This window comes from Ostrea edulis, chromosome 6 (genome assembly GCF_947568905.1).
Source record: "Ostrea edulis chromosome 6, xbOstEdul1.1, whole genome shotgun sequence".
Taxonomy (NCBI): Eukaryota; Metazoa; Mollusca; class Bivalvia; order Ostreida; family Ostreidae; genus Ostrea; species Ostrea edulis.
In genome coordinates, this window is record NC_079169.1 from 86,305,273 (window position 1) to 86,332,103 (window position 26,831).

The window sequence follows — 26,831 nt, forward strand, 5'->3', positions numbered from 1 at the left end:
TCTACCGCGCCAGCTGCCGACCAGGAAGTTACCCGTTTGTTTTACATATGTTGTCCGATTATTACAATAAAGTGTGTAATTAAAAGGAACTTTGTTGTCTTGTTGTCTTGTCAACTGATAAAAGGTACAGAGCCCACATATTATTTATAACGAAATGCAGTAGAATACAGGAAAAGTCATTATTCATACCAGGTTTTAATACAAATATGTTAGATACGGCAGTTTCCGTTACAGTATCTATATCCAAAACAGGACAAAAACAACATGAAGTTAGCACGCGGACGAAGCTGTATCAAAGCATCCTAATTTTGGACATTTGATCCGCCTATATATTGAACGCGGGATCTATAACGCAATCGATGTAAACAGTACATTGTGACGTCATTTTCAGCATCGTCATTTAGCAAATTTACAAACACAGCGTTTGAACCACAACAAAAAACGTGGCGTTAATCGTGGAGTGATTATACATGATTAGGAAAATAAGATTTACATGCTTTTACGGATTTTATGTAACATCTCAGAACGACGTGAACTAGAGTAGACGAGATTCAAAATGGAGGAATACATGTCCACGCGCTAATATTCGAATCGACGCCATTGGTACCAAACTTTTCAAGTTCCATAGGTAAGGTTTAATTTTTCAATATTTTCCTTTTAAACATGTATATATGTGTTACCTATAGGGAGAGCTCCGCTCTCACGGCCCTTCGGGCCGTGAGAGGGCTTCACCCTCTATTATACCAGGAACTAGAATAGGGACATGGCATGCGCATAGTGAGTGTTATCCAATAGGACAGTGCAGGAGAACAGACCCAGGCGCCATTCAAAAGTATAATGAGCTTGTCTGTTACGTGCAAAACATGTGCGTTTCATTAGCATTTACACAAATGGGCATTTTTTTCTCAAACTAATTTTTCAAGTTTTTTGCTCTATTTTGTTTTCCTAAATTAGTAACTAGGTTCGTCTATAAATAAATGTACGACATAACTGAGTTGAAAAAAAAAGTTTTACGCATGACAATAAAAAATCTCCATTTTAAAAAACCCCAAAACAATTTAGACCAAATTAAGATCATCGTCCCAAGCCATGGCTGAAATATACTCTACTTTTCCTTATCAAAGGGAGAGGAACGTACATTTTAGCCGTGGATTGCAAAGATGAATAAGTAAGCTTGAAAAGAACCCCCCCCCCCCCCCCCCCGTAAAAAAATAATGTAGGGGAAAAAAGCATACCAATAAAATGGTACTTTCTGTTTAGAATCACGTAGCAGAGACAATGATTATCTTTTTATAATTCAAACTTAAACATAAAAAGAGGAAGTATCACATATATTGTAAGAAATGAATTGTCTTAAAATTAAAGAATCGAGTGACGTTTACATGTCCCACACTATATCTACTAGAATTTGAATGTCTAACTCTGTTTGTATATGTATATAGTCACCATTTATGACTCTTGACCTTTTGTGATTGTTTGTTAAGCAGCCTTCACGCTGGATGGCAACTAATTAAGGATTTCATTTTTGTATGCTAATTCATATTTGATGTAGGTTGTATATATGAATTGTTCTTTAAAAGGTAAAGTCAAGCCTGGCCTGATTTATGTGTTAACGTTCTGTCCCCAAGATCTTTGTCACATCACAGTAAAACATTCGACAGTAGGACAGAAGGGAGACCGGTTATATAATGGAGCACATTCAGGTGATATTTTTCATTGTGATTTTATGTCCAAGTATGTTTCATGGGAATACTAATAGCGGACGCACTTTAATACAAAATGTTACATCTGTTTTAAACACCGCAAAAACTTTAGATGATATTAACGGTTCGTTTGTGGATAAAATAAAAAGTGTCGATGCAATGGCCGAAACATTCACAGAAATGATCGCACCTGCTTTAAACAATCTCAAAGAGGAAAAAACGGATGATTTTTTATTGACGAACACTAAATTACTGAAGCGGCTCTTAATCGAGGTAGATCGTCGATTTAAGGAGTTGTCTTTTGACTTCCAAGACATGATGCAGAAGTTGGAGGAACAACGTATTCAGACACAGCTAGGAATCACGGAACAAAAAATACGTGTAGCCGCTCAGGAACTGGAACTGTTGCACAGCGTACCCACAGAAGCTTTCTCTGAGCAAGTGCAACTGTTTATCCTCAATTATGAATCTGATTTTCAGAACAGTGCGAAAAAGTTGTTGTATTCCTTAAGAGAAGACAATAATATGTTCCACAGAAGCATTTTCGATATCGCTATTCCTCTAACACTGTACAATAGAGAAACGATGCAGCTCTTTATGATGAATATACTCAAGTTATTACTTCAAGGGGTCAATGTAGAAATGTCGTATCTGATTGTAAAAAACTACACAGAGAGTTATAAATTTATGAAACGCGATTGGGGCAAGAAAATCAAACAGGTTACAAAACACATGACGAAAACTGACCAGTTCGTAAGATCAAAGTGGCGGAAACAAGCAGAAATCGATGTTACACAAATGGCTGAAACTAAGCATTATTTAGATCATTATTCCTTTGCCCATGTGGTGTATAATCATTTACAAAATAAGTATCCTTGGCGGCATTGGTTCACTGTTGTGTATGACCCAATTGACGGCTCAGAGAATCATTGGATGAGCACATGCGGGGGATTTACCAAATTCCGATTTCACGGCAGGAACATCGTAGTGGCCAGCGTAGAGGACAACAAACCTTACATTGACGAGAAAGAAAGTGTAGACATTTTAATGAATCTGCCCGGAAGTGTCTCCGCTGAAGGATTTTATTACTCGTTTCCGGACAATATTACAGGATCGTGTGACTGGTATGCCTCATCCGGGTGTTTAAAATTCGGTTACGCTGGATTCCATGTGGGGTATGATAAACGGACCGTTTTTGTGTCTAGAAATGATTCCAACATGACGCTCCATCTGTTCGGATAAATGCGCATTTACCGTGCTTGTGGGTCGTGTACAGGCCTGAAATGAAAGTAAAACAATGGTATGCTTTAGAAGATATTAAATTAACTTGTCTTCTCTCGGTTTTGCATGATCGCATGAATACTGCATGAAATTGCAAGCTGACAATCTTAGAGGTTCATTATCTTGACAAAACCATATCAAAAACAAAATTTTAAAATTCGAGCTGTTACAATTTCCACGGATATTATGAAATAGTTTATGTTCTTCACATGTTCTTCACATCTCGGCCGTTACAAAGTGAACAATGTATAAATACACGCTGTAGAATATTAATTATCATGTCAACGTGCAGTGTCCGTAAAATGCATTATATTACTCTGTTTTATGACACTTAGTAACAAGGAAATTTGTTAAAATACATAATTTGTCATTAGATTGTAGAAAGTTGTGGTTCATAACAGAACACCTAGGTAAGCTAACCTGTAGTTAAAGGTATGTTGCTTTAAAAACTACAGTAATTCTAAAATTTTAGGTTTATTGTTTGAAAATGTTGTAAAGTAAAGCCTCCTGGTTCCTCTCTGATACATAATGCCATTCACAGACTATGTTGAAAATTGTTTATTGATCAAAGTTAATAACCTTAATCATATCAATTATCTGCATGAGAAAGTTGACACTACATGTAAAACAATATGTCGGTAAAAGACAATTATGATCTCTATTGTTTCAAGTGATTTTATTATGAAACAGAATCGAATATTTATATGGGCATGATGCTGCAATTTACAGCTGACTAAAACAACACTTGTTAAAAATTTATTTTGCATGTTCTGTTTTATAATTTGAAATCGTATTTGACAATCGTGATTCGGAGATTTATCCATACGTACACTGTACATTTTTATGTCACGACAATCTAAGAGTTGCAACTCGCAGCCACATTAAAAATCGTACTTCATAGGACGAAAAGCGTCATACGATTGTTTTGTTTAGTCATGTAGACAATTCGCGGATTTTAACTGGCATTACATAGCGTATATGTAGATTTTCTTCCACTACTTCTACACATAGTTAAAGGTCAATACATACAATGTATGCCTAGTATGCTTGTAGAGTTATTAGAATTATGTGCACATCTGTCACTCATAAGAAATACAAACACGAATAAAGGGCTGTCCGGATTTACATTTCTTGTATAAAGACAAAATAGGAATATTACCCAGGGGCAATGACCAATATATATCAATTTATATGTTTTTGGGGATTGGTAAGACAGAATAGGAATATTGCCCAAGGGAAGTTCATGATCTATATATCCGTTTACCTGATCAGGATATGGGGCTCACGGCGGGTGTGACCGGTCAACAGGGGATGCTTACTCCTCCTAGGCACCTGATCCCACCTCTGGTGTGTCCAGGGGTCCGTGTTTGCCCAACTATCTATTTTGTATTGCTTGTAGGAGTTATGAGATTGATCACTGTTCGTTATCTTCACCTTGCATATATATATATATATATATATATATATATATCAATATCATTCTATATGTTTTTGAGGATTGGTAAGCAAAATAAATGAATAAAAAATCAAACAAGATGAGTTTGTGAAACCCAAATGTACCCGATAATGACCAAGGTCACAATGACAAATATATTGGTACCAATAGAAAGATCTTGTCACAAGAAATGTTCATTGCAATATGAAAGCTGATATTTACCATTTCGTCGTTGTGACCAATGTCAATTTTTTAAAAAGTAGGTCAAATGTCAAGGTCAAAAGGTTTAGTACCAACGGAAAGGTTTTGTCACAAGGAATACTCATGTGAAATATCAAAGCTCTAACATTTGCTGTTCAAAAGTTATTAGCAAGGTTAAAGTTTTCAAAAAGTAAGTCAAATGTCAAGGTCACAGGGTCTAAAATGTTGGTACCCACGGAAAGGTCTTGTCACAAGGAATACTCGTGTGAAATATCAAAGCTCTAGTACTTACTTTGCAAATGTTATTAGCAAGGTTGAAGTTTTCAAAAAGTAGGCCAAACTTCAAGGTCACATTTTCAAACATATTGATACCCACGGAAAGATCTTGTCACAAGGAATAATCATGTGAAATATCAAAGCTCTAGCGCTTACTGTTCAAAAGTTATTAGCAGGGTTAATGTTTTTACGCGCCACCAGTCTAATTCACCGGTACGGTAGAGAAAGGGTTAATGCTATTGATGCTAAATTCAAACTAATCAGATATTTAGAAGAGCAGGTAACCCTTTACCAAACGACCCCAAAGATAGTGGTCTGAGTTCCAGAATGGGGCCAAAATGTTTTTATCAACTTCAATTTTTTCTTTAATTTTGCAGATACTGTATAAAACCTATATGGATATTTAGGAGAATCAGAAAGATATGTACCATTTGTGAGTTTCTCAACTCCAGTGTTCTGACTCTAGGGCGGGTTGAAAGTAGTGATATACTACATGTAGTAATGTCAACATGACATATATTATGTAAAAGTCTTATCAGTTGGGCAAACACGGACCCCTGGACACACTAGAGGTGGGATCAGGTGCCTAGGAGGAGTAAGCACCCCTGCCGACCGGTCACACCCGCCGTGAACCCTATATCCTGATCAGGTAAACGGAGTTATCCGTAGTCAAAATCAGTGTGCCAAGAACGGCCTAACAATCGGTATGAAACACGTCGGACAGTATTTGAACCAGTTATAGGTTGTATTGACGAACTAGATCGATATAACGACCATAGAATTTGCGAAATGCTTACTTCAATCGAGACTGTTGAAACTCCTGTACCATCAACTTGTTTGTCAGTAGCTTGCCTCGATTTAAAAACTGACCATACGCAGAACAAGCTCTTGCGTATCGAATCAGTTGAGAGATATAAAGACCATATGCAGGTGATAATGGAATATTGCTACGTAAATAATGGAAGTTGACGATGGAGAAGCTGAAATCATGCAGTTTGTCATAAAGTTGAGTCGTTAGTTTGCCGTTAATAGATACTTTCAATAAAATATCTAAGTATGAAGCAAAAGTGGACGATTCTGTGGTGTCTTTTATTTCGAGCTCACAGGGATAAATCGAGTGTTGATTAACGTACCAACGCCTGCTGCAACACGGGACCCACGTTGTAAAGGTCATATCCGGAAAAACCCGTGATTCACACTCTATATACTTGCCATCTTGAGCTCATATATATTTCGTACTTTCTGTCTATATATATGACCGTGGGGATCCAGGTTGAAAAAAGGTCCTCAGTACCCCTTGCTAGTCGTAAAAAGCGATTAAAGGGGGGGGGGGGTCCTTTGGATGAAACCGCTAAATCCGAGGCCCCGTGTCACAACGGGTGTGTCACGATAAAAATTCCTCTCTGCTTACCATAATCGCCGAGCATATGCCTAAATTTTGCAGCACTTCACCGGTAATGGTGACGTCTCCATATGAGTGAAAGATTCTTGAGTGGGACGTTAAACAACATACAATCAACCATCCTTCTGTATATACATGTATGATGAACATGCGTGAAATTGTTTTGATTGGACAAAAATAAAGCTGAACAAGAGTTTATACATCAATAAATCCGAAAACGCGATGTATTCATACACGCCTGAAACAAATAACATAGTGCGGGAAACTATTCAAATTTTTGCAATTGTTAATAAAGTGAATGAATTGGAATTATAAGAATCAAACATTCTCTTTGAAGAATTTATCGATGTGTAAACTCCGGACTTAACATGTTTGTGAGTAAAATGTCCGGAGTTTACACATCGATAAATTCTTCAAAAAGAATGTTTAATCCTATAATATATATAAAGTAGGGTGTTGTTGGGTTTTCGTGCTTTTATATATATTTAAAACATTTTTGTTACGCAATCCTTTGTCTTTTTAGGCTTTTATATTAGAGAAAGTCCACTTCTAGTGAAAAGGTTACCTGTAGGTGTCCAATAAGTTGACAATTGCTGTCCATTATTTTTAAGAATGGACAGATACTGTCCGTTCTTAAAAATAATGGACATTAATTGTCAACTTATTGGACAGTGCCAGGTAAACCCAATAACTTATTAGACGTCTACAGGTAGGCTGAAAATAAGAGAAAGACAATACGTTTGTCAAAGAGATACAAATTTAATTTTAAATTCCCTACAAGTAAGAATCAACACATACAGGAAAAATCACTGAAACACTTAAAACGATATTTCCCCTTAGTAGACGTCTCTGCTTCAACTTTAAGATTCACAATTTTTTTATTCCATTGGCCATCATTATTTCGCATCAAAACTTAAATTTGAAAGACATATTTCCATACTGTATTTGAATTTTGCAGGATTCAGAGGCACATTCCAAAACTTCTTCACAACGCTTTTTTTAAAAACATTTTCTTTATTAGCATATCCTAATTCTGAATTATTATTTTCGCTTTCATGACTAATTTCATTTCACGAGTTGGGCGTATTTAGTTCTCTTGGCTGGTGTTAATTATTTCCTCATCAAAATATTAGAAAATACAATGCTTTTCAAATAAAAATTTGGCTCCATAACTTTTTCACCTTCCATATGCAGAATATAACACCATTAAAATCCTTAAATTTTGATTGTGCAATGAAAATGCTCTCCTCATCAGAGGAAGACATGTTGATATGGCTCAGTACTATCGAGTGAATGAATATAAAACCTGAAGTACAAGACCACTTACCTGACACTGTCCAATAAGTGAACAAAAGAAATAGACTTCTACGCAAGACTGGTTATATTGTCAGGCTATTCAAAAATAGCTTTATTCATAATTATCATTGTCAATGGGTTTACCTGAGACTGTCCATTCTTAGTACAAAAGATGTAATGTTTTATGTAGGATATGAACCTCAAACTGTCCATTCTGTGAGAGAAAGAACTGATCGAGGCCCTTAGGGCCGAGATCAGTTCTTTCTCTCACAGAATGGACAGTTTTTGGCTTATATCCTTCACACACACACACACACACACACACACACACACACACACACACACACATATATATATATATATAATCCAAATAGAATGAGTTGATATCACACATTCAAAATAATTCAATATCCATCCTCAGGTGAATACAAATTAATAAATCTTATCAATTTGTATTCACCTGAGGATGGATGTTAAAATCCAGGAAGCGCTAGTGATTTAAATATATTTGGAACTGTATATTTTCCTGCTTTTTTTATTGAATTATATATTATATAAACAGAAATGTTTATATTTTCAAATTTCCCTATTCTTTCAAATCTGGTAATTTTACCTTATATAGAAATATTAATGAAAGTAAAATGTTACATGTTACTGTTAGACGTTTTATCTTCTTCATATCAGTAATATAGAGTAGCAGGCATTGGTGATTAATAACGGTTTTCTGAATGCGACATTATCCTATCATTTCTCAGTTTTGTAATATGTATTAAACTTGGCTTACATGTGTTTAATAATTTGTTTTACTATGATGTTATATACAAGTAAGTTGCTTACACTACCAGAGCTCACTGGTGCAACTTGCATTCGTGAAACTCGTCATGAGGTTTAGTACCAGCTTTCGACACTCTCCCAAATACACCTTGATTCGCCCCAATTCAGATTAAAGTGTTGTGTCCGAATTGACCGAAAAGCCGAACCAAGAAGGATGGGGTTTATGTCCTTTGGATGGTGTACAGATCGCACGGGAGTAAAATTGTGCTAAATGAACGATCGGGCTAGGTGTAGGAATAACATCGTCGAACCTAGTCGAATCCCATACGATGAAGTGTAATCAAGAATTAAAGGTGGTAAAAGGACAATCCCTCGGTCTTTGCGAAGTTACAGCTTGTTTATAAGATAACGTATATGATTTCAATAGTTTAAGACGGGGAGTCTCAAACAGTTATATATTTCATTGTAGCTTGCTATAATTGTTCATGCTTTACTAATTTTGTTTTTCGTTGTTTTTGACGTGTAGAAAAGGATTCGATTGTCGATATCTCTTGATGAGAAAAGGGAGGCTGATTGAACAAAATGTTTCATTTGTCAGATAGACAAGGATGAGGCATTGATGTCCCCTGCTGATCCATCAGATAAATCAAATCGGGATATACTCTCCTGGCAAACATGGTCCCTAGTTCAGAAGATTGAATGAGAAGCCAGTACCCATTATATATTAGACGAATAGATGATGGACAGGGCATCGAAACAACTGAAGTAAACAACTCTGCAAAGTACCGACATTCTTGCAGGATATTGTTTAATAACACAAAGTTAGAAAGGGCCATGAAACGAAGATCCGTGAAAACTGTCCATATTTGCCCAACTATCTATTTTGTATTGCTTATAGGAGTTATGAGATTTATCACTGTTCGTTATCTTCACCTCGCATCTAAGTTCATCAAAAAAAAAAAAAAAAATCAGTCGAGAAGGTGCATATTGCAGAATGTTTCTTGTGTTAAAAGGAATGCAGCGTGTCAGAACTACGAGAAGCAATGCCGATGCAACTGAACGTCAGACTTAATCGTTGTGCTCTCGCCTTGCAAGATGAAAAACTTCTTGCCAAATTAAGTTCCGGCGATGTAGTTGCACAAGAGTTTTAAGTATCACCCTAGATGTCTTACTGCCTTATCCAATCGCGAAAGGAAGGTGTTAATTGAGAGTGGATTTTCTGAGGAGAAAAAGAAGGAGGAATACATTGAGAAACTGGTATTTGCAGAGCTCATAACCCATACAACGAGAAGATCACTAGATCAGGACCCTAGGCTCTGCATTTCCGTAGTGATAATGTGCGAAAATTTACTAGTCCACAAGGAAATAACGTGAATGTGATGGGACTCTTTTCCAATAACCAAAGACGGGGACGCAATCATGGACATCGTTCATTTAAAAGACCAAGTATAAATGATGTCATGTTTGATTCACTTTTGCCTTACGGCAACAGACAATTAGGTCCACATCATATTCGTACAAAACTTTACTCTGTTCCATTGAGAGTTTTACACACGTTATTTGAAGAAGCTATGGCTAGTCTATACTTGGATTTTTCAACACCTGAATATAGACTGAACTCTATGATTATGGATGTTGCCCATCACAGGCTCTTTAAACCAGCACGGACCATGGATGATATTCCTTCCAAATCATGCTGCCAGTTCCTTAAGCTCCAACTTACAAACAAAGGAATAGATGCCGTCAACACAAGCAACAACATTCTTCGTCATAAAAGGGTTCATTACGTAATCCACCAACATGTTCTTGTTCTTCATCTTCTTTCAACCATAGTCCAGCTGGATATGTAATTACTGGTGATGTTGATATAGTTGAAAATAAGGACCTAAGGTCCTAAATACAGAGAACATCAGTCTTTTAATTGGCGACAGAACTCATCTCTATTATGAATTATGTCGAAGATTATGCCAGACGATGGGCTACATATGAAAAAGAACTTGATACATTGTCAGAATGGGTTAAAAGCATAAGAGGAATATTAAAATCCCATATTCGACATATGAAAACAAAAGTACGTACCATCTATCATGTGTTTAGTAAACCAGAAGTGATAAAAGAATTAGATAGGTTGCATGAAGAATATGTTTTGGTTCCAGCTGACAAAGCTAGTAACAACATTGTCTTTGTTTGTAAGGCTCATTATTACAACTGTATTTTCAACGAACTTGGCATTAATTCCACTTATGGTAATCGTACTTATACTCCAACTGCCCTTTCAAAAGATGAAATTCTTCAAAACCATGCTTCAGTTTTAAACACATTTAATATTCCAGTCAATGGGTCGAATGAATATGAGTTACCGTACCTATACTGGATTCCTAAACCACAAAAACCCCTTACAAACAAAGATACATTGCTGGATCCAGTAAGTGCTCTACCAAGTCCCTATCTTTGCTCCTCACGAAAATATTAACAACTGTGAAAGAGAAACTTCAAACTTACTGTGCGACTACATATGCCAGAAATGGTGTTAATCAAATGTGGATTCTAAACAATTCTAAAGAACTTTTAGTAAACTTGAAATCGCAGAATTTTCCCAAATTAATAACATTAAAACCTATGACTTTTCAACACTATACACGACCATTCCTCACGATAAATTAAAGACTAGACTTTTTGATATTATAGACAGTTGCTTCTTCAACAAAAATGGAAAACGGAAATGTTCATATCTAGTGATCAGTCATTCAAAAACTTACTTTGTTAAACACCACTCTGATTCCACGCACAAGTACTCTGAAGTTGAAATAAAAAATATCAGAGTTCCTCATTGACAATATCTTCGTGGTCTTTGGTGATCAGGTCTTCCAACAGTCTGTTAGAATTCCCGTTGGGACGAATTGTGCTCCTTTGTTAGCTGACCTGTTTCTATATTCATATGAAGCAGAATTTATTCAAAAACTTCTACGACAGAAGAAAAAAATCTCTCGCTGTGGCCTTCAATTCGACATTTCGATGACGTTTTGTCTATTAACAATAATAACTTTCATTCATATGTCGATTTGATATATCCCTGTGAGCTCGAAATAAAGGACACCACAGTGTCGTTCACTTCTGCTTCATACTTAGATATTTTATTGAAAGTAGACATTAACGGCAAACTGACAACTCAACTGTATAACAAACGGGGTTATTTCAGCTTCTCCATCGTCAACTTCCCATATTTATGTAGCAATATTCCATTATCACCTGCATATGGTGTTTATATATCTCAACTGATTCGATATGGAAGAGCTTGCTCTTCGTATAGTCAGTTTTTAAATCTAGGTAAGCTACTGACAAAGAAGTTGATGGTACATGGGGTTTCAACGGTCTCGATTGAAGTCAGCATGTCGCAAATTCTATGGTCGTTATAACGATCTAGTTCGTCAATACAAGCTATCATTGGGTCAAATGCTGTCTGACGTGTTTCATACCTATTGTTAAGCCGTTCTTGTCACACTGAATTTGACTGCGGATAACTCCGTTTACCTGATCAGGATATAGGGCTCACAGTGGGTATGACCGGTCGACAGGGGATGCTTACTCCAGGGATGCTTACTCCTCCTAGGCATCTGACCCCACCTCTGGTATGTCCAGGGGTCCGTGTTTGCCCAACTATCTATTTGTATCGCATCTGGTGCATCAAAATTGGTACCGTATACCTTTTACATTATGACCCCTGGGTCGAGGCCTCTGCTGGTGGACTGTTAGTCCCCGAGGGTCTCTACAGCCCAGCAGCTTAGTACTTCGTTACTAGCTTGAAAATACGGATGTATATTTAATTGCTATTATAAAAGTTAGAAATTCATTTCAAAATTAAGGATTATCTCCCTCGTGCATAGCCCTTATCCTTGGACGAATTTGGCTCCACTTGTTTGGCACGCTGTGTTTGGCTATATTTAGCTCGAAAACTTCATAGTTATTTTGGATTTCAAACATTTCGGTTGAGCATCACTGAAGAGACATTATTTGTCGAAATGCGGATCTGGTGCATCAAAATTGGTACCGTATACGTTTTACATTATATGAGTTATGAGATTGATCACTGTTCGTTATCTTCACCTTGCATAGTAGAATATCAAAGGGGAAATCCTGGTTGTGTTGACTTTAATCTTGCCAATCATTAGTTATTGTACGAGAAAAGGCTGCGATAATTTTCTGACTGAAAGATAGAATATTATCCATTGATTGTATTTTGCTTATCGTCTCGCTGGAGAATTTTTCACTCATATGGAGACGTCACCAAGACTGGTGAAGGGCTTCAAATTTAGGCATATGCTCGGCGCTTTCGGCCATTTAGCGTGCCACATCTACTGTGACACGGGTCATCCGTTTTTAAGGTAATCTCCGTGACATTCACACCTGATGCCGAGCGTTTGACGATGGAACTGTCACTACCTGTTTTAACGACTTAGGTGTGTCGCGGTCGGGATTCGAACCCCGGCCTTCCGCATGCGGGGCGAACGCTCTAACCTCTCGGTCACCGCGGCGGTAGCTACCAGATATCAAAGCTTACCATAAAGGGAGGTAGGTAATACCTGTGTTTGAGAAGGATGTCGGTCAGGTGATGATCACTGCGTACTAATATACCGATGGTATGTAATTAGCAAAGGCGGCTGCGATCGTGCAAAAGAAAATGAGTCAACACAAGATACGTTTCAATTGTACTTACGACGAAGTAGCCATGATCGAAACCGTTCCAATTGATTGATTATATCTTGTTTAACGTCTCTCTGGAGAATTTTTCATTCATATGGAGGCGTTACCAAGACATTCACACCTGATGCCGAGCGTTTGTCACTACCTGTTTTAACGACTTAGGTTTGTCGCGGCCGGGATTCGAACCCCGGCCTTCTGCATGCGGGGCGAACGCTCTAACCTAGACCACCGCGACTGTCAGATGATGCAACTACCGGCACCAGATAGATGGTGTTGGCTAAAACAAGACAATATGTGGGTACCATATTGGACCTCACTGCCTTCCATAGCGGCTTCATGCCAAGAACTTTTGAAATGTGGTTGCAAGAAACAATGCTCCGGTAATTGTGAGTGCTACAGATCCGGATTACAATATACAGCATTATGTAGTTGTAATTGCGATTGCATGTGAATGATTTTTATGGTAAAAATTAAAGTTTATCACCAAACATGCTCATGATACAAAAAAATATATCATAAAATGAGTTGTAGGCTTCTACAACATTTTTGGCCTAAGAGATGTCCTCTGGTCAGCAGCAATACCCCACGTTCTGACCAAAATCCCAAATCAGATGAAATTGCGTGTCAGCTTTTGCCGCATTTTAAAACCTAGCGATCATCTTGAAAAATGGCAAAATCGAAGTGGCTCACGGTTTCATTTGAAAGAGCATATATTGAGGAACAAATGTGAAAGTTTGGTGCTTGTATCAGAAAATGAAATATTTTGTCAGGTTCCCTCCCCACTAGTTAGTTGTCTTAGTCTTCTTGTAGTCTTTCAACTCACCGATTTTTTGGTACCTTTATTTTGAAACCCAGATCACTGTCTTTTGAACTTTTTCTATATTTATCAAAGGACAGTTGTCTAAATGCAGGCCGTTTTCGGGCGGTATTTTATTTTTTAGGATTTTGGAGGAAACTACCTTTGAATTGAATTGCATGTGATGTCTCTGTGTTTTCGTGATCTTAATCATAGTGAGATTGAATGTAACTTTTAGAACGTGGGGCTCTGTTGTAACAAAATCTGCCTTTTTACTTATTCTCTGTAGTCGTTTTTTTTCCCAGTTTTATTTTCAATTTTTCCATCTCTCTATAAGATCTTGCCCTATCTCTGCGTACTATTTGATTTGCCCCAATACTTAATCGTTTGCATTATTTTCATTTGGAGAATTAGGTGGTGTCCAGGTTCTGAAAAGCGCCTTGTAAGATTTTTTTTCTTTTCTCTTTTATTTCTATGATTTACTCTCCAAGATTTACACTGTTTCCTTTGCTTTAGCTCTTGAATGCTTTTGATTACTTTATTAGGTACAGCGATAGCATTTGTCGGTCAAGTTGAAGAATCGCCCACTGATGTTTACGTCTTAGGGTTCCCATGGTACAAGCGGAGCTCAAACTCGTGATATCCGGGTTGCAAAGCGAATACTCTACCACTGCGCTACCGCGACCGGTGATTTCTATGTAGTGCTGTAGAACATTAGAATTTAGCTTAGATATGTAGGCCAGGAAAATTATATATTTTTTAGCCCGATTAATATTTTAACTAATTCTCAGGTGACCGATACTTAAGGTCTGTGGGACTCTTGCTTAATTTTGGAATGTTTCCCCCAATGTAGCTGATGTCCTTGGAAATCCAATCACCATGTACATGTATCTTAAGATTTTCAATAATTCTAGACTTCATCATTCATTCTGCTTTAATACATGTATATTTGTCCCTTTTCTTCCCTGGTCTGTACGTAGGTGTACCGATGTGTAGGCTACAGGAAGTCAGGATGTGTAGAGGCTACCGGAAGTAAGAAATTGTGTTGATATAAATGTCAAAGACGTCAATTGAAATATTTAGTTTTTCTTTAATGTCACATATGACATCAAGAAACTTGTGTAACGTGTTTGTTAAATATTAGCTTCGCGAGAACAAGCACGCCTCCAGCTTCACGTGTAAGGGATTAACTACAAAAATATCTATCAAACGTGAATATTTTAGGTGTTTTGATTGTTGCTTATTTTTGGAATGACATTTTTTACGACGTTAATACTTTTGATCTGGTCTCAAGACCATTTTCTGTGAATAGACTTAAGTCAAAATTTTGATTTCAATTAACTTTTGAAATAATTTTCCGTAAACATAAAATTTTGAGTATACATGTATGTTTATTTGATTTTTTTTCTCTCTTATAAACCAGCAGATATTTAGGTCACCTGAGTAAACTCAGGTGACCTATTGCAATCGATTGTCGTCCGTCGTGCGTTAACAATTGAACATTTTTAACTTCTTGATAACTACCAGTCCAATTCTTTTCAAATTTGGTATGACGTATCTTTGGGACAAGGGGGACATAAATTGTAAATTTCAGGTCTCCAGCACCCCTTTGGCCTTCGGAGAGGGGCAAAAACTGCCCAAAATTGACCAATTTTCAAAGTATTCTCAAGAACCGCACATGTCTAAGAAAACCTAAATGCATGGTGATGGAGAGCAGGAAGGCCTATACCAAAATTATAAATTTTATTGTCCCCCGGAATAGGGTTTCTGACACCAGGGTGGGGCCAAACTTGGTATATAGTGTTTATGTGTAAACACTTAAATAACATCTTCTTTAGTGCTGTTGATACTATATTGAAACTAAATAGATATTTAGAAAGAGCAGCTAGTCCTTTACCAAAAATTTTAATTTGATGATCCCAGGGGTAGGGGTTTTGGTATCAGGGTGGGGCCAAAATGGTCAGTTATTAATTGTGTGAACAATCGACATTTTTAACTTCTTCTTGATAACTATCATTTGTCGGTTATTCCCCCTATATATAACACAGGTGGCGCACTATTCGTTAACGTTCAATCTTACTTCCGGTGTCAATAGTGTATAGTGCAGTAATCGAAGTGTCACATCGAATTTTTGATGCAAAATGCCGTCTTGTTGCTGCGTGCCGGGGTGCTCAAATCGCGGGGCCCCAGATTTCCAACGGATGCGACCATCAAACGACAGTGGATTATCGCTATTAAGCGAAATAGCGCTACAGATAAGCACAAGTTTTGGTCACCACATCCACCGAGTGTCGTATGCCATCAACATTTCAAGGATGATGACTTTGAAACGGAAACTAGATACGGTGGGTTGATTCACTTGACAGGATTATAATCTGATATGATTCATAAATTAATTAATGTTGATTTTAGTTGATGGTATTATAATTTGTTGTAATACTTGCAGTTAATGAGAGATTTACAGATTTAGGCACGTAGCATCGTTTTTCCTACATGTAATATTAAAAGTATAAAAGTAAAAAGGGGTTTTCCTTATTAAGGGAAAGGTACAGGGTTGATCCTTCAGTACATGGATTCAATTTTATCAGTTCAAGCCTACATTTCCACTACTATTCACTAAAAGAAAGGGGAGGGGGGGGGGGGGGGCAGCCAGCCTTTAAGTACATTGTTACGAAATCCCACCGTTGCTATGTGTCTGGTAATATTGTCGTCATGTAGCCCGAGATTACTCATGTAAATACGATCTGATGTCTATGTCAGAGCCAGAAATAATGGATTTTCCCCCCCAAATTATACTTTTCTATCATGTAAACATGTTACAAAGGTATAGTACATGGGTCATAATGATGGCAGTGTTTCAAATTTGTTTATTATTTTGTTTTGTTGTTTGAAATATTTCATGTTACATTCTGTTGCATTCTCAACTTCAGAAAAAGCCACCCATATTGAATGTGTATTGACATCAATCAAAGTATGAAATGAAACTGCCAGTTTTTGTTTCTTTACACAATGATATTAGCATTGTCATATCTGTTTTGATATGTCATAATCAGCAACTGAAACTCAGGAGACTGCAGACAAAAACACCGAAGACACATACATGTACCATATCGTGGATACAAGGACTGTCCACGAGGGCTGTACTAGTGTGAGGATGGCGTGTCTCACAGGAATGACAGGATAAGATGTTTTAAATTTGTATCTATAGAATTCTTAATAAGAATTATTTTGATCAATATTTAAAAACCTTCCAGATAAATAGATTTCATTAGGCGATTTATAGCAAGCATGTTTGAATATGGTATATCATTAATCATATTTATAGTTTATTTATAAGTTAAGTATGTTTGTGCATTATCCTTCTTTGTCATATTGATATTGTTTAGGTGCTGATCCTCTCAGAAGGCAAAGGTAGCCTCATGCCGTTCCTTCAATATTCCCTTGGAGCAGCTCAAGGATATGCGAAGATGAAAGAAACCAACGACACATTGCATGCAAGGTGAAGATAACGAACAGTGATCAATCTCATAACTCCTACAAGCAATACAAAATAGATAGTTGGGCAAACACGAAGTTCCTACCAAACCATGCCATTGCCAATAATGTCAGTGGAAAATTTCATTAACGATAGTGAAGGTTTTATGTTCTATACTGGACTAGCAACATACACAGAATTTTTTTTTTTTTACACGTGCTGTATAGTTTAGGTAAGGCTGCATTTCATTTGAACTACATATACAACCAGGTGCAGAATCTGACAATTGAGAACCAGTTGTTTCTGACCTTGATCAAACTAAGACAATATAAAACTAACTTTGAACTTAATAGGCTATTTTCAGTGTCCACAACAACTGTTGAAAATATATAGCCGACATGGGTCAACTTCATGTACAGGCAGTGGCAAAAGGTTAACGTTTGGTCCGACAGGGAGTTGGTGAATTTCTTTGCTCCAAGGAATTTTTATTCGAAGTTCCCAACAACACGGGCAATCATTGATGGTACCGAGAATGCTGTCAAGAAACCAAAGCCACCAATAGCCCAGCAGTCTACTTTCTCTACATACAAGAATCGGAATACTGTAAAGGTACTCGTTGGCTCAACACCTGGTGGTCTTGTATCTTTCATCTCATAGCTTTTGGAGGTTCTCCAAGTGATCGTCAACTTGTGGAACGCAGTTCCTTGTTGAATCAGTGCGAGCCAGGCGATTCAGTGATGTCTGACAAGGGCTTTAACGTGCAAGACATGTTTGCTTGCAGGGATGTTAAAATTAATATTCCAACATTTTTTAAGAAGAAAAACCGTATGTCGGGGAACACTGTGTTGCATGATCGCAAAATATCTAGTAAAAGGGTGTATATTGAACGGATAATTGGATTGGCAAAAACATTTAAAATTTTGAAGGGCCCCTTGAACAGCACCGAGACAAAGTTAGCAAGTGAAATTATCTTTGTATGCTTCACTATGTGCAACTTCAGAAAATGATTGTACCCAAACATGCTTAGAGTTAAGATTATTATGGTCTGTGAAGAATAAACATACTTAATGTGTTTCCATATGATTTGTACTCTCCAGACTCCAATAACTTTATTTTTTGTATTCCAAGTCTCTAACAAATACAATATACTAAAATATCAAAACATCAAATGATATGAAATTTTTTTAATAAAAAAATATATTTAGCCACAACATAAGAATTTGACAATCACTAAATGGGTTTGGTGATATATTGTAAACAATGTCTTGTTACAATTAATACCATGACTCAGTGTCCAAATATGACACTTAAATGTGATGATAACATTTGTTCAACACTGCACTTCAGAAATATTTTTCAAAAAATGATTCTAATTTGTGAATCATGTTTTCAATAAAGTCCTCATCTCTTGGCACTGGTATAACTTTGAGGTCTTTGAATGTGTACACTACTAAGTGCATTCAGTTCTGTTTGTACAGAATAACTGCCCTTGTATTTGATAGAAGTAATCATGTGACATATCAAGTTCTAAGGAAGCATTTACATTCTTCAAAAAGGGAACAGTTTCATTAGAAATATGTTCATGTTTTGCAGTGAATGGGCATTTTACCTCTAAAATGGAGTTTTCATCAATTACAGCATTTGGAGATGCTGCAAGAAATGGGTGGGATTTGGATACAAATGTGCCACATTTTTGAGTTTTTACTTTGCATTTTTCTTCAAAGATTTTGATGGCTACCGACTCGTACCATCTACCATGGATTATGGGTGCAACATTGATTTGTGGGGTATATTTAGTTAAACGATTGGCAAGATTATGCATACATGTATTAGTTTTTTCTGTAGATTTGCAGATTTTTCCAAAATTTGAGGAGTGAATTCTCTTGCACCTTTCTGACTGCCATAGAGGATTGATGCTTTGGCCACGAGTTTGATTTTCAAATTTTTCAATTTCCATACTAGTAATGTTTGTAATATTGGAATTTTTCAGCCACATTTCAGAAAGCTTCTCTTGAAAATAATCATGGTCAGAATCCATTGCAGTTGTGTTTGCGATTGAAAATAAATGTGAAATTGGTAATGTATTTACTGATCGGTGATTCAACCAAATGTTCCTAAAGGTGTCCTGATATCCAGACATGTTCCTAAATTGAACTGGACGTGGGTCATACTTGTAAATGACATCAGCATTATTTGCAAGAGGGAGGTCTTTAGCTTTAATCGGACTCCCCTTGTAGGGTTTTGTTTGGTGAAATGTTTGCAAAGTTTGGGTGCAAGTTTCCTCAGTAGTGAAGTCACCATTCTCACAGAATTTCTGTAGAGCATACAAAATAACACATACATGCTTACATGCTGCAACTGGACCCATTCCTACTGCACACTCACATTGACATTCAACAACACATCCATCAAAATCAAAACTTGCATCGACAGCATACGACATTGTTTTCTTCATCTGTGCCTTGCATTCAGCTTTCACAAAGAATAGCCCATCTTCACATGCCAATCTTGCATACTTTAAAAATTTGCTTTCATAAAGGTATCTAACATTTGCATCAATTTCTCTGTTTATTTTCCCCAAGTATGCATACAGCTTCTTCTTTAATTCTTGTAATCACAGTATCTTTATTAATGTCTTTATATTTCTCATAACTCGGGACTTCCATGCATTACTCCCTTTCAACTCTTTCACCACCACAAAAGTTATAGTTTCTGTCGTGTGCATCAAGTCTGAAAGATAATATTTCAAGGTCCATATTGTACATATATGTAGCATTAATGGCCTATAAAATGGGGTAGTATAGTCTGTATTTAATATTACAGTCAGGGCCAAAAAAGTCCCATATCATCAAATTTTATTTAACAGACAAGGTAATAGTTTTAGACCTGTCATTTGACAGGGCGGGCAATGTACATGTAACTGCATGCAGGCACATAGAGCTATCATTTTCAGTCCTGAGAGGGATTCAGCCAAAATCTAATATTTGCATTTCAGAATAACTAACTTTCCATGAAAGGAAAAACCAACCCATAAATAATCGTTATAGTTTTAAGAAAATAAAGGACCCCCCCCCTGTCAAGGTCACCATAAAATGAAAATATAAAACGTTTATCGGTCCTTGAACTTCAGTAGTGATGATTTGCATGTTGTTTGATTGAAAATATTGTAATTTGAAATGTTGATAATATCCTAATAAAAAGAGACCAGGACATTGTACCAGAAATGGCACTCGTGAGCGATTGTGTATATACTGACATTGTTGATTGATAGTATTGCATCACATCGATGATGTTTTAAATATCTAAAGTAAATGGTAATACCATATTAACGTAAGGAAATTTCATTCTGATGCAACAAGCTTACATCGAATGGTTTTACAATATAGTCTTTATTCTCTCGAGATTCGCGATTTCAATATTTATGATGAGAAAATTCGAACTAGAATAAAAAACATTCAGACCTTTAAAACGAGCTCTCTTTTTCGCCCCGATACTCGTGCATTTCGTTTCTTGAGTTCGCTTCTCAAGGCGGTAAGGTTCCAGGAATCGTAATCTGTCATTATGCTGGTGAGATTCTATCTTGGCAAAGTAATATAATCGTCAACGACGCACTTTCGCTGAGGAAAGAAGAGTGTTGAATATCAACGAGGCTTGCGCCACCTGTCATCAAGGGCGAGTAATATGTAATTTTATTTGCCTCTTTTCATATTTGGTATCAAGCATCTTTGGAACAAGGGGGAGATGAATTGTAAATTTCAGGACTCCTGCACACCTGGGGGCGGGGCAAAAACTGCCCAAAATTGACAAATTTTCAAAATCTTCTTCTCAAGAACCGCACACGTGTTAGAAAAACTAAATGCATGGTGATGGAGAGCAGGAAGGCCTCTACCAAAATTGTAAATTTCATGATCACCAGGGTAAGGGTTCTGACCCCAGGGCGGGGCCAAATTTGTTATATAGTGTTTATGCGTAAAACACTTAGATAAGATCTTCTTTAATGTTGTTGATACTAAATTGAAACTAAATGGATAGAGCAGGTAGTCCTTTACCAAAATTGTAAATTTGTTGATCCCCAGAGTAAAGGTTCTGACCCCAGGGTGGGGCCAAACGTAGTATATAGTATTTATGTGTAAGTTTGCTAATACTGTATAAAATCTAAATGCATATATCCTTAGGAATAGCAGAAAAGGATGTAAAAAAAATGGTGAATTTCAATCAAAACCCAGGGTTATGACTTACATGTAAGGATGAGTCCAAATTAGTCATATGTTTTGATGTTTTATTGTTAATACACCTATTATTTAAAGCCTTTCTTCAGTGTATGTACTTTTGAAGGCAGTGAAGTTTTAAGAACACATATTGTTTTATACTGTTGCTGAACATTAGAATTTAGCTTATATATTCAGAACGGGATTTTTTTTTCTAGATGTCATAGCCCATGGAAGTAGTGATACTTTTTCATTAGTATTCAGGTGATCGATAAGGTCTGTGGGCCTCTTGTTAAACATCTGTGCTAGGTAGATGGTACTCGTTTCTTCATACATGTAAATGTCTCAAACCTCAACTTGTCATTACGCAAATGAAGGATCCACAGTTTACATAGTATTTTCTATTCAAATAACTGTTGGATCAGGAATTTCGGTTGGGGGGACTTTTTCACTTCTCCCCCTTCGCATTATTGACAGGAAGGCATCACCTATTTACAATGTATTCGTAAAATCTACCACATGCACATCTTTGATGATCTTAGAATCTCATCAAAACCGGAATAGACGGTGTGACGTTAAAAATTATTGATTTTTGTGGTCTTGAATACAAAACAGTTCCGCATCATGGCAGCCTCTATAGATGGTGAGAATGTCATTTTTAACTTTTCAAATTTGTACCGAAGCTTATCTAGGCCGTATATCAACAGAATAGTATGACAAGTCTTTATCATATACATGTAACTAATCCTATCATTTATCATGTAAAAAAAATTTGGGTTGCCTTTCCCTTTAATGTTGGATATTAGAAACTTTACAGTATTTCTGTAAAAAGCCGTTGACAAAGGTGTCGTGCTCGTAGTGCACGGGTAGAGAGTGATTATCTATCATATTGGACCGACCCTAGAATTCCTGAAACATCATTAATTAGCATTTATGATATTGTTACACAATTTCAATGTGAATAATTTTGATTATGACGTCAATGCATATACCACCTTAAGGATCATGACACATTCTGAACATATTTTAGACAAAACTAGAAACGTGTCACTTGACCTGACTGTGAGGATCAATTGAAAATCGTTACACGATCTCTTAATTGTCTCAGGAAAATATTTAGTCCCCTATCGACGACGTCGAAGGGGATTTTAAGTTTGCACTTCGTCTGTCTGTCTGTCCGTCAGTCCTGCAAATCAGTTTTCCGCACTTTTGTCTCAATTCTTGCAGATATTTATTTCGGACATTGCTATGCCATGGCAGATTACATATCAAGTTCGAATATGGTTTCGGTCCGTTGATTAAGTTATTGCCCTTGGACTTAGAAAAATAATGTGAATGATCAGATTCCAGACTTGTTTTAGCATGGATTATCAGTTTTCCGCACTTGTTTTGTTATGCTTGGAGATATTCCATTGATATTTAGTACACTGCTTTGCCATAACAAGTTACAGATCAAGTTCGAATTTGGTTTCGTTCCGTTGACTTTTCACTAAGGTATTGCCCTTGGGCTTGGAAAAATAACATGATTTATCAGTTTTCCGGACTTTTGTTTCTGTTGTGCTTGCAGATATTCATTTGATATTTGGTACACTCCCTTCCTATAACAAATTACAGATCAAGTTCGAATTTGGTTTTACCCTTGAACTAAGAAAAGTAACATGAATTATCAGTTTTGCGGACTTTTTTGTGCTTACAGATATTCAGTACATTGATTTGCCATTACTCGTTACAGATCAAGTTCGAATTGGTTTCGGTCCGTTCATTTTCACTAAGTTATTGCCCTTGAACTTACAAAAACCCAATTCCGGATCTTTTTTGTTGTCCTTACAGATTTTCATTTGATATTTGGTACATTGCTTTGCCATAAAATGTTACAGATCAAGTTTGACTTTTGTGGTTTTTCGCTGAGGCACGGCCCTTGGAATTTAAATGATAGTGTGAATTATCATTTTTTCTTACTTTTTGTTTTGTTTGCAGATATTCATTTGATATTTGGTACATTTTTAGCTAGTGTTACGATCTTGGGTTCTGTACCCATCATGTAACCTGTGGGTCTCTCATATTCTGTATGTTGGATAACATATAATCAAGATAGAAATAATTCTTTTATTATTAAATAAATCAAAGGATTTGCCCATGTAATAAAATAGCTATGATATATAACAAAACAATTGAATACTTTTGTCAGAATGGCTGTAACAGCATAAATGAGTTACTATAAATTTTACTATACCCAACATTATGGGTAATAACTTGGGTATTAGAATTATAGGCATTAGTACCCATACATAAACATTGAATCAATAGATAATAAACCATCTAACTTCGGAGTCTCCACTGGAGTGCATGTTTTTACTTCTCGATCGAAATGATCAGTGATGAGAAACGTTACAGAATCTGCTGAGCGTCGTATTTATACCCTTCTGCAATTACGTGACTTTGGGAATGACGTCTTAGATCCGCCACTATTTCCCGCGATTTGGCTTACTGTTTACCGAAACCGGAAGTATGCCTGGCTTGATTGTGAAGGGCTAACGATCAGAAGGGCGTATTTGGATGTGGGATTGTTAAATAACTTATTTGTTGCAAGTATGGATGTGCTATTATAATATAAAAATATCAATTCATAAAATACGCATGTATATTAGACATGTTTGGTATTCTGTCTTTTGATCCCGACTGAGGAATTCCAGAACGTAAATGTTTGGGTATACGTTTATTAGGTTAGTTTACCCCTACAAAGTTGATAAGAACTAGCGAAGTCACATCCACACCAGCTTAAAGTTTACATCCAAGTTTCTTATTTCTGTAGTTTCACAAATTTAAATGTTATATGTATAAAAAAGATAAAAACCTATAAATAGGAAATTGATATACATATGTATTACGATTTTAGGCATTTGTAATTATCTAATATATTCATTAAATTTAATACATTGTACTTCATTTTTAAATCATTTGAACTTACACTTTATTTTGTATTTCAAACGTTACACTCGGTTTGTGTACTATTTGATTTCAGAAACTATGATACAAAAATTAAGACATTGAATGATATTTCTATAGAAACACGATATCAAAGTCTGCTATATGCAAGGTGAAGATAACGAACAGTGATCAATCTCATAACTCCTACAAGCAATACAAAATAGATAGTTGGGCAAACACGGACCCCTGGACACACCAGAGGTGGGATCAGGTGCCTAGGAGGAGTAAGCATCCCCTGTTGACCGGTCACACCCGCCGTGAGCCCCATATCCTGATCAGGTAAACGGAGTTATCCGCAGTCAAATTCATTGTGCCAAGAACGTCTTAACTATCGGTATGAAACACGTCAGACAGCATTTGACCCAATGCGAGGTTGTATTGACGAACTAGATCGTTATAACGACCATAGAATTTGCGAAATGCTGACTTCAATCGAGACTGTTGAAATCCCTGTACCATCAACTTGTTTGTCAGTAGCTTACCTCGATTTAAAAACTGACTATACCCAGAACAAGCTCTTGCATATTGAATCAGTTGAGATATATAAACACCATATGCAGGTGATAATGGAATATTGCTACATAAATGTGGGAAGTTGACGATGGAGAAGCTGAAATCATCCCGTTTGTCATACAGTTGAGTTGTCAGTTTGCCGTTAATGTCTACTTTCAATAAAATATCTTAAGTATGAAGCAGAAGTGGACGACTCTGTGGTGTCGTTTATTTCGAGCTCACAGGGATATATCAAATCGACATATGAATGAAAGCTCTCATTGTTAATAGACAAAACGTCATCGATATATCTAAAAGTCGAATTGAAGGTCACAGCGAGAGATTTTTTCTTCTCACGTAGAAGTTTTTGAATAAATTCTGCTTCATATGAATATAAAAACATGTCAGCTAACAAAGGAGCACAATTCGTGCCCATGGGAATTCCAACAGACTGTTGGAAGACCTGATCACCAAAGACCACGAAGATATTGTCAATGAGGAACTCTAACATATTTTTTTTATTTCAACTTCAGAGTACTTGTGCGTGGAATCAGAGTGGTGTTTAACAAAGTAAGTTTTAGAATGACTGATCACTAGATATGAATATTTCCGTTTTCCGTTTTTGTTGAAGAAGCAACTGTCTATGATTTCAAAAAGTCTAGTCTTTAATTTATCATGAGGAATGATCGTGTATAGTGTTGAAAAGTCATAGGTTTTAATGCTATTGATTTGGGAAAAATTCTGGGATTTCAAGTTTACTAAAAGTTCTTTAGAATTTTTTAGAATCCACATTTGATTAACACCACTTCTGACATATGTAGTCGCACAGTAAGTTTGAAGTTTCTCCTTCACAGCTGTTAACATTTTCGTGAGGAGCAAAGATAGGGGCTTGGTAGAGCACTTACTGGATCCAGCAATGTATCTTTGTTTGTAAGGGTTTTTATGTAGTTTAGGAATCCAGTATAGGTACGGTAACTCATATTCATTCGACCCATTGACTGGAATATTAAATGTGTCTAAAACTGAAGCATGGTTTTGAAGAATTTCGTCTTTTGAAAGGGCAGTTGGAGTGTAAGTATGATTATCAAAAGTGGAATTAATGCCAAGTTCGTTTAAAATACAGTTGTAATAATGAGCCTTACAAACAAAGACAATGTTGTTACTAGCTTTGTCAGCTGGAACCAAAACATATCCATCATGTAACCTATCTAATTCTTTTATCACTTCTTGTTTACTAAACACAGAAGGATAGATGGTACGTACTTTTGTTTTCATGTGTGTAATGCGGGATTTTAATATCCCTCTTATACGTTTAACCCATTCTGACAATGTATCAGGTTCTTCTTTTTCATATTTAGCCCATCGTCTGGCATAATCTTCGACAGAACTCATAATAGAGATGAAGTTCTGTCGCCAATTAAAAGACCGAGGTTCTCTGTATTTAGGACCTTTAAGAATAAGTTATTTGAGGTCCTCATTTTCAACTATATCAACATCACCAGTAATGACATGTCCAGCTGGACTGTAGTTGAAAAAAGATGAAGAACAAGAACATGTTGGTGGATTACGTATAAGATGGTCTATATCTAAGCACTGCAAAGTTTGTTTATAATTAAAGTTTGGATGCAATATTAGAAGTATAGTTGTAGGATATACAGGGTGTAGACTTGAACTTGAAATAACTTGGAATACACGACTGAACCCTTTTATGACGAAGAATGTTGCTTATGTTTACGGCATCTATTCCTTTGTTTGTAAATTTGAGCTTAAGGAACTGACGGCATGATTTGGAAGGAATATCAT

The 26,831-nt window shown here is 36.5% G+C and overlaps 1 protein-coding gene across 1 annotated transcript; it reads left to right on the top strand.

Moving 5' to 3' along the window:
* The first annotated feature begins 1,658 nt into the window (after positions 1-1,658).
* Positions 1,659-3,739, top strand: LOC125646717 (uncharacterized). Its single transcript, XM_048873228.2, has one exon. The coding sequence runs from the start codon at positions 1,689-1,691 to the stop codon at positions 2,943-2,945; it is 1,257 nt and encodes a 418-aa protein (XP_048729185.2). The 5' UTR covers positions 1,659-1,688; the 3' UTR covers positions 2,946-3,739.
* The last annotated feature ends 23,092 nt before the right edge of the window (positions 3,740-26,831 follow it).

Coding starts and splice junctions, on each gene's coding strand:
- LOC125646717 (XM_048873228.2), top strand. CDS start 1,689: ATGGAGCACATTCAGGTGATATTTTTCATTGTGATTTTATGTCCAAGT.